Below are 9,731 nucleotides of genomic sequence, written 5' to 3'. Positions count from 1 at the left end.
CAGCTACCTAAGTTCAGTCAGCTGGTCCTAAATAAAACCATCAGTCAGTACATGGGAACAGGGCCAACATGGGCTTCCTGACAGGTTGCACTCTGTATATATTATTTTATTTTTCCAAACCTTTTATCTGTTCACACAAAATCATGTTGATGTTTAAAAGAGAAGGCTTCAATTTTTATTCAGAATTTTTGTTTAGGTTTTTCACAAATAGTAGGAACAAATATGACACACTGTTACACACACACTTGGTACAAGGCAAGCATGTGCAAGTAACTCAGTAAACTGGAATAAAATTAGCCTGCAGACACAAAGTACCTGTCTTGGTTTAATAAACCTTAGTGGACTAATGCAGGCTTTTATTAGTGTGTGGTTAAAGAAGGCAGTGGTGGAGAAATCAGACAGAGAAGGAGAGACATAAGAATACATTTAAACCTTTAGATAAATTAGTTCAACGTCATATTTCCCAATCAAACTAATACAGCCAATACAGTGGGGTCTATCAAAAGTCCCAAATACTTATACAAATACAATCTTTTTCTCTCTCCCTCTGTTTTTATTTGTATACAAATGCGTGGGAGTGCGCGTCATTTGGTCATGTGTTCAACGGGGAGATCCTCCTCACAGGGAATCACTGTCACATTGGTGATCAAAAGGCTGAGAGCCATTAGACGCCACACTTTTCCAGGAAACAATTTGCAGGGCAGACAAAACAGTGATTAGTATTGAGGTCATGTGACCTCTCTGGTAAAGTCTGAGCCTGCTAATATGTTTTATTTTAACTTGATCGCAGAGAGGTGTGGTCAAGCACAATGTTGCAAAGGCAAGAACATTTATACAACCATTATATAATGGAAATTATAGTCTGCTTTTCTATATAACCTCTTTCAGTTGGAGCTTTAATTTCCCATTGCATCAAACAACCTGAGCACTGATCAAGCTGATCAAGCTTTCACGTATCACAGTGACCCTTGCCCTGTGGAGCGTCTTAGTGGCCTGGAGGTCACTCTGTTGACCTTGGCTGGACTCCAACTAAGGCCTTTTGACACATATTGTAGATATTGTACATTTCACTCCATACATTTAACTGACAGCTTACTTTGCAAATTCAGATTAATAATACAAAATATAAAATCAATCATTAGCTAGATAATAGTATATTAATCATAATATATTATATCCTAAGGGAAATTCACAAGCTACCCAGCAGTGTATGTATTTATTAACTGTAACATTAAAGTGATGTACATCCATTTATATAATTTATATATATTATTCTGAAAGAGGCCTTGCTGCATAATGAGTGCTTTTACTTTTGTACTTCAAGTGCATTTTGATGTGTCTACTTTTATACTTTTACTTAAGTAAAATGGTGAATGCTTGAACTTGTATTTTCTACTCTAAGAGTAATAATATAATAAGTAACAGTATTTCTCCTCTTTGATATTGCTATCTCAGTACTTCTTCCACCACTGCCCCAATATCAGTCTGTCATTTCAGTGAGTGTTAAAGATATTCAACTATCTGACCAATTATATTGTCTTTAATCCCATTAAACTGGTCCTTATGTGCCGCGTCTTGAAAGTTAAATAAAATATTCTCTATGTGCTTGATCAAGCACTTCACAAGAAAAGACACCAGCTAGAAAACAATCTCTTGGTAAACTATAATTTTAGATTTTTGATTTGACAATAACATTTTTAACATGCATTTGTGGAACTTTGGAGTCTCAAAAGGGAATCGTTCTGGTTATTCTTCTTAATCTCTGGCACGTTACTGAGTGTTAAATAAGACAGCTTAATCTGACGCTCTCCGATGCTCCCATCATCCACTCTGTAATGGGACTAGGAGTCCTTAATCTGCTGAGATCAGACAGACTGAAGTACTGAGAATCTCCACACTGCTTATAGAGTATATATAAAAATATTATACATCATTTATTTTTACTGTTTAACATTTTCTTCATAAATAAATAGAAAACTGTTAAATTGCTTATCAGATTTGTTGGGTTCCTTGATAAACATACATTGCAAACTGCAGCTAATTGTTTATAAGCAACACTGAAAAAATATAATAAGCAATGAGTGTAAAGAAAGATTCTTAAGGTGCCTGTCCCTTGTTAACTCCACAGCGTGACCCCTTGTTTAAAACAGGTGCAGCTCACATAGAACCGGCTAATAATAGTCATTCTAAAGTCTATTATTAAACACAAGTCAACCAACATATAGCAGCAATCCACATGTCATGACACAAAAAAATTACAATGATGCCCCTCAGAAAAATGAATCCTGATCAGAAAAGGCCTAAAACGTTGTGATTTATGATTTATTTTGATGAAAGGTGACTTGATTGCTTGGTTTGTGGAAAAGGGGGATTATCAACCACAGCCATGTGGAGACTATGTGGTTCTATGTTCCAGTGATTTAACCGGCTGGTATTATTAAACCCTTTGTAGTCCCAAAAAAAGCTATCCGCTGATTGCTTAACTGGATTATCAAGCAGGCAATGGCAACAATGATGAACCCAGTTAAGTCCGAATTATGCACAGAGAGCGGCTGCTTGTATAAAAAGGGAGGTCAACTGTTGCAGACTGCACTCTCCACTTACCCTGACACACTCTACCGAGCTCCCAGAGAACTGATAAGAGGTAAGTCTCTTCATGGATGGATGGATGGATGAATTTAGTGACTATACCAATGATTAATTACAGAACCTTCACTTGAAGAACTATGTATGATTTTACCTTTTGAATAGAATACGCTGATGAGGAAAACTACATGGGCTCATTTGAGAGATTGTATGTGGTTGTGTCAGGGGTCAGCCTAATTTCATTACACGGTGCGGACTCTTATGGCATACAGTTTCTTCAAATGGGAGTTGTAAGGCATTTCTACAACAGATACATGTTTATGAGAAAGATCAGTGATGCAAACTTACAAAGCTTGCTGTAAGGGGACAAAGTATGCTGTAGATTAAAGTAGCATGATTGTCTGATGGTAGGTTTGCAGGTAAATGTTTTTTGATTTCCCGGAATTTTTGTGTTAATCACTGTTGTCAGACAGCACAGTGCAGTTTGCATTTGTATTGAATTGTAGACAGATGTTAGTTAAAGGAACACATTTTCATTGTGAGATGTGCAGATGCAAGATACAGTTTGTCGGCTCGGTTTAGGGAGCGATGTCACATCACGTCCCTATCTGCAGCCAGCATTAATTGTGCTAAATTGAGCAATAATAATAACAGAACATTGATCTATCTCTGAGTTAACTGTAGATCAATATGATACATTAATGTTTGAATATTATAGTACCAAATAGTTTCAGAACTGGTGGCAGTTGCATGTATCTAAGAAATGAATGAGTGATCATTTAGTTAATTAATATTTAGATTACTTGCTGAGCAGTTACAGGTGATCATTTACTGGATTTGTCACAACAAATGGGCAAATCTTATAAGCCCATAAAAACAGAGGAATGCATCTGTACAGTACGTCTCCATGGTGCTGAAATGTGCGTGCAGCCCCTAAGCTTTTTCTTAAAGTGCCAAGTTTGTAATAGTAAATACATGAATAAGACAGATGATTCCTGAAAGTTAATTGAAGGATAAAAAATGGCATTCACAGTTGATTTTGAAAATCTTTAATAAACAACAATTAATCAAATGTGTACAGCTCTTTTAACCTTTGTGTAATAATCCTCATTATGGAGCTATAGAGGGCCAGTGCTAGGACTTAGAGTCTCATCGAGTCCCGCTATACAACAGTATTAAATGGGTTCTATCCATTTAACTGTCCCAAAATAGTCGACACAAGCAACATCTCTGGCACTGGTGTTACGGAAGGGGAACGCATCATGACATAATGTGCATGTGAGTGTTATGTAAATCTGGCCTGGAGTTTGGTGTGAAACCGGTATCTGTTGAACAAGGTCCAGTTAGTGGACAGCAATAACAGCTTTGGCTAAGGAACCCTAACGCTGATGGTGTAATCTTATTGCAGCGGATTAACCTTCTGTACCTTCAAAACAAAACATCACTCCGACTGAGCTGACAGTTGGTGAAGGATCAATGTCTTAATCACAACACCTGCTGATGCTTTGACTTAGAAATAACCTAAAGTCACTTCTTTATTCTTTTCTTCCAACAGAACACTTCTAAAGATCCCGCAGAGATGGCAAAGTAAGTGTTGTTTTCCTCACACTGCAAATTCACAAAAATAATAAAAAGTTGTCATTAAAGGAAAGTTTGGCCTCTTTTGCTAAAAAGAGCTGAAACACTGACATTAAACCTGTAATCGCCTTTCAAAATTTTGTTACTTTGGAGTGGCAGACTTTGACACGGGTCAGCCAACTCCTAAAAGTGACAAGTTGTTTTAAAGTATTTATCTGAGGATTAATCAGTTGGGGCACTGATTCCAATGTGGTTTCAGACGTTAACTCAGGGAATTAGCTATTCTGGAACCCTGCCATTTGTAGCTCCCTCACCTGGGCCAGCCTCTCAATCCGGGCAGGATAAAATAAAGCTTCTCCACACTTAGCTTTTCCTAACAGGATAAAGGGGAATAAGGGATTACTGGCCCTTCTGCTACGTGCAAATGAACCTTCTTTACCTTCAGAGTCTAAAACTAAGCATTATTTCGTCGGCAACTCTGTCAATAGATGTACTCCTATTCCCTTTTATCCTTTATTTATATTGAATATATATATACTTTACATATATAAAACATTGTCGTCACTTCTGATTGTTAGGATAAGTGACGTTTGTTGGAAGAAGGAGGAAAAAGCAAAGGATGGAAGAGGGCATGAAGGATTCCAGTTTACTCTTGGGTCAAAATAAGAGTTGATAAATTAGACACAAATAGTCTTAAAGTGACATTTCTCTTCCCTTTTTCACAGGGTTTTCAAGAAGACCAGTGGAAATGGAGGGGTAAGTCTACATTTGTTGATTGAGTTTTAAGTTGTGTAGTGATTTTTAAATGAAAAATGAATTAAACATACTTGGGGGGAAAAAGTCAGTAGGGTTTTGAAGCACTCAACTGTTTTTCCTTCTTTCTGTCTGACAGCTGACCCTCTATCTTGGGAAGAGAGACTATGTGGACAACGTGACCGTTGTGGACAAAGTTGGTACGTTGCTTGTTCAGTGTGTGTGTGTGTGTGTGTGTGTGTGTGTGTGTGTGCAGCCACAGTGAGGATAAAAACATTGTAACATTGACTGCACTCTTACCTTTACAGATGGTGTTGTGAAGCTGGACACAACAGATTTTGCAGACAGAAAAGGTAACATCATAAAAAGTTCCACCTGAAGTTCCAACCCCAAGTTATTTATTATGGATCACAATGAAATAATGAACTTATCGCAATGTGTTGACAGTGTTTGTGCAGCTGGCATGTGCCTTCCGGTATGGTAATGAAGACCTGGATTTTATGGGTCTGTGCTTCAGGAAGGACATCTGGATCCAGCATTACCAGATCTACCCCGCAGACCACAAGCCTGCCCTGTCTGCCATGCATGAAACCCTGCTGAAGAAGGCTGGAGACAACGCATATCCTTTCACTTTTGAAGTATGACTATTATTAAACATTTCCAGATACGAGTGTAAAGACTTTATGACCTCAGCCTGTTCTACCACACATTCTACTTAAAATGAAAAGTTTATTTTACAAGATGATTCATGGACACAACATCACTGTGGAATATTATATCATACCTTTTTAATACTGACTATTATTATTATTATTGTTTCATCATAATCTACCATACTGTATTGCTGCCAATACACTTCAACTTGCATATAACTATATTATAACATGTCATTCTAACAATATAAGTTATGACATTATAACATGAAATGTTTTATATTGTATGTTGTTATAACAAACATTTCACGTTATAGCGTGATACTGATCTGGTGTGGCGGCAATACCACTGCCTTAATAATCTGTTTAGAGCATAGAAAGCAAAAGACAACATGAGTCTGAACTCCCATATTCCTATTTAGTGCTTTATTTTGTGAGTAAACATAAATTATCTATTATCTTTTCTGCTTAGTGATAAATGTTCTTCTTTGTATCTCTAGATTCCCACCAACCTGCCATGCTCAATCTCTCTGCAGCCTGGACCAGATGACAAGGGAAAGGTAAACTTCACGCTAATCTGCCAACATCATTCACCTCCCCGTGTCCTACACCCTTACTGTGGAAGCAAGGAGTTGTTGTCAACTTCTAATGTTTTATTTTCAGGCTTGTGGTGTCGACTTTGAGGTCAAAACTTACCTTGCCAAGGAAAAGAGCAACCCTGATGAGAAGATTGAAAAGAAGTGCGTATGCTTTCATCTTCCATCTTTCAACCGTTTGCCTTACTATTCTGCCTGACTAACATCTTCTCTATTTTCTTCATCCATCTTCTATCCCATTCACAGGGACACTGCTCGCCTTGTCATTCGTAAAATCCAGTACGCTCCCTCTCAGGTGGGCGCCGGGCCCAAGGCTGAAATCTGCAAAAGCTTCATGATGTCTGACAAGCCTGTTCATCTAGAAGCTTCCCTGGAGAAAGATGTACAGTAGCAAAACTTTATCATTTACTATAGATTGAATGAAGTTTAACTAACTATAGCACCATTAACTGTTGTTTCCTGGTTTTGACCACAGCTCTACTTCCACGGCGAATCAATCCCAATCAAAGTCAAAATCAACAATGAGAGCAACAAAACAGTCAAGAATTTAAAAATCACTGGTGGGTACTGATGATCATAGAAACGCTTTTGTATAGATTTAATATGACTGAAAGCACCACACAATTATTCTATCTCACTCTCTCTGATCTTCATTTCCACCCTCTCACAGTGGACCAAGCCACAGACATCGTCCTCTATTCAGCAGATAAATACACCAAGGCTGTTCTCAACCAAGAGTTTGCGTACGTGGATAGAAAATAGAAAATCACACAGCAAATATGAAACATTACATACCACTGTAGGAAAACTCAAGAACACAGTTAGACACGTGTAAGAGTGTGTTTGTGTTTTATGTTCTGCAGAGAGACAGTGGAGGCCGGTTCCACCTACGACAACACTCTGAGCATCACACCCTTACTGGCTGAAAACAAGGAGAAAAGGGGGCTGGCACTGGATGGACGACTGAAGGATGAGGACACTAACTTGGCCTCCACCACTGTGTAAGTTACATGTAATTTATTTGATTATTGCAGGAGACTTTGCATAACTTGCATGTGGCACTTCATGTAGTTTCACATTCACAGTACCCTCTCTTAATGTCTTAGTTAGTAGTTTTTTATGATACTTTACTGCATAAAACCCTCTAATCCCTGAAATCTTTGTAATCCCTCTTCCACACAGGCTGCGACAGGGCATTGAAAAAGAAATGCTGGGAATCCTGGTTTCCTATAAGATTGTAATTAACCTCATGGTGGCCGGAGGAGGGTAAGTGTCTGTTCATGTTTAAACATTTTTAGAACAAAGAATCGTTTTTTGTTTTTTTAAAGAATAAAATGTATGAACTAAAACAAACACGTGTCCCTCTTGTCTTCATGTAGCCTGCTGGGCGGCCTCACTGCCAGGTGAGTGGGGTTTACTTAAGATTATTCTACAATCCATAATAGGCCTAAAGCCAGTTGAGCACCAATCACATGTTTTATTCTGATTGGTTGGTTTGTTTTCTCTGCAGTGATGTTACAGTGGAGCTGCCATTGATTCTCATGCACCCTAAACCCCAAGGTATTTTATTAATAACTCCAACAAACAAATATTCAAATTTTTTTCTGTGTACTATTTTCCTGATACCAGTGCACAGTCCACATGCTGGCTTTTCTAATAAGTTTAACGTCTCGTCCTTTTTTCTTTCATTTCACATCAACCTGCCTTCCAAACTGAGCAGAGTAAAGACTGCACATCAGCGTAAGTCACTTCACAATCACCTGGAAATCATATAGTTGAGATTTACTTTTTTGTTAATTCGCTCTGTTTTTATGTTCTCCTCTTGCAGTGTCTTGAAAGAAAACTCCCCCATAGTCAAGGTGAGTTTTACACACAAACACACACACAAACACAAACACACAGTGTATAGTTCAGTCACGTCTGCACTCTGTTGGACTGTGTGCATGTATTCAGATGTTTTAAGCACATTTTATGCAACCCTGTAAAGATATTTGTCCATAATATGCTTTGTTTTATGTGTCTGCGTGTGTGTGTACATTAGGCTAAGGAATAACTCTCATAAGGGGGCATAAAAATGAATGATATTTTCTATAATTTAGCGTCCTTTTTCCCCTTTATAATACAACAGAATACATGAAATTTAGTTGAGTAATCATCCATACAGTAATTCCTGTATTGTCCACATAGTGTATGTGTGTGTAAACATCTCTTTGTGTTTATTTATTTCCAGAGAGGATGTTACCCTGGAGGTTGAGAAGAGGAAGTGACTCAAAACAAAGAGGAAAAGGAATGCGACTGGTGTCATGGAACCAAATAACAATAACCAAGCGACTAAAGAGAAAGATCTTTTCAACACACAAAGGATGAACAGATGTAACATTAGTCCCCTCACAGAGTTTTGTTGTTCTTGTTTTTCTTGTTTAATTGATGTCATTTAGATGTATTTGGATTGCTAAATAGTTTCCAACCTTTAGAGACCAAAGACTTATGTAGAGCCAGACTTACACAAGCGGGGGAAGAATAATCACTTTGAAGACCATAAAAACCACTGTGCTTTGGATTACAGTGAACTCATCAATTATTGTGAATTATTTTTGTCTTTCAGTGAAATGTATCAGATCATGTTTTTGATGTCAAGCCTGATAACCTAATAATAATACAATAAAGTTATTGTAAAACCAGAATGATTGTGATTGGTCTTTGTTTGTTGTGTTTTCATTAATGAACCAGCACTTTGTATTGAGAGGACAGCTTTTAGTATGTCAGAGTCAACGCTGCTCTCCTTCAGTTGTCCGGTAACATTTCAGTGCACTGCCCACAAAATACAGTAACATTTTGTTTCAAATATTTTTATTGTGAAGCAAACAGTATATCAAAAATACAACCATCTTTGGTTTATGCAATGCTTCGTTGTTTTGTAACATAAGTAACAAAGGTGTACTACAAGTAAGTAAATAAATGAAAAACAATAGATGGGAGAAAAAATTGAAAAGTATACAAAAAAGTAAATAAATAAAGTAGAATAAAGTAAATAAGTAAATAACTCCCTCCCTGTCCCACCCCGTCCCGCTCACCCAGTGCTACTCAGGTTGTCCTACATCCTGTTTCAAGAAAGAAATAATTGGTTGCCACATCCTTTTGAAGTCCTCCAATCTGTCACTAAGAGAATAACGAATCCTTTCAAGATGCAAGGTATCAGTCAGTGCCGTTAACCATGCTTTAAGACTTTGTGTCTCCGTCTTTTTCCATTGGAGTAGAACAAGTTTTTTCCCACAGAGGAGACCATAGGATAGAAGGCGGCGTTGCATATTCTGCAGGTTCCCACAGTAACATTTTGTAATAATGCTGAAGCCTGACGGAACGATAATGAGACAATTTCTGCAACAACAGATTAACTAGAGTTAGGGTTACCTTTCTCCTTCTCTCTCTCTGTCTGTGGTGCTGAAACATTCAGGCCCTCTTTACGTGTGTTTCTTTACATCTTAATAGTGTCCCAAGTCCATATTATAATACTAATCCCAAGGCCTTAAAATTAAGATTCAACGTTAATGTAGCAGTTTAGTTT

General features: G+C 37.7%; 1 protein-coding gene across 1 annotated transcript; it reads left to right on the top strand.

Moving 5' to 3' along the window:
• Positions 1–4,881: 4,881 nt before the first annotated feature.
• arr3a (arrestin 3a, retinal (X-arrestin)) lies at positions 4,882–8,002 on the top strand (the record flags this gene model as incomplete). The annotated part of the gene is made up of 14 exons (XM_035666829.1): positions 4,882–4,920; positions 5,057–5,117; positions 5,226–5,270; positions 5,365–5,555; positions 6,071–6,130; positions 6,234–6,310; positions 6,413–6,548; positions 6,642–6,726; positions 6,837–6,909; positions 7,030–7,167; positions 7,349–7,432; positions 7,546–7,569; positions 7,677–7,726; positions 7,995–8,002. Coding segments are annotated over 14 exons (1,071 nt in total), but the record flags the coding sequence as incomplete, so codon positions are not given.
• Between the last annotated feature and the right edge of the window lie 1,729 nt (positions 8,003–9,731).

This window comes from Morone saxatilis, unplaced genomic scaffold (assembly GCF_004916995.1).
Source record: "Morone saxatilis isolate NCDOM2014 unplaced genomic scaffold, NCSU_SB_2.0 Contig20, whole genome shotgun sequence".
Classification (NCBI taxonomy): domain Eukaryota; kingdom Metazoa; phylum Chordata; class Actinopteri; family Moronidae; genus Morone; species Morone saxatilis.
This window is presented reverse-complemented; position numbering and strand designations above follow the sequence as displayed.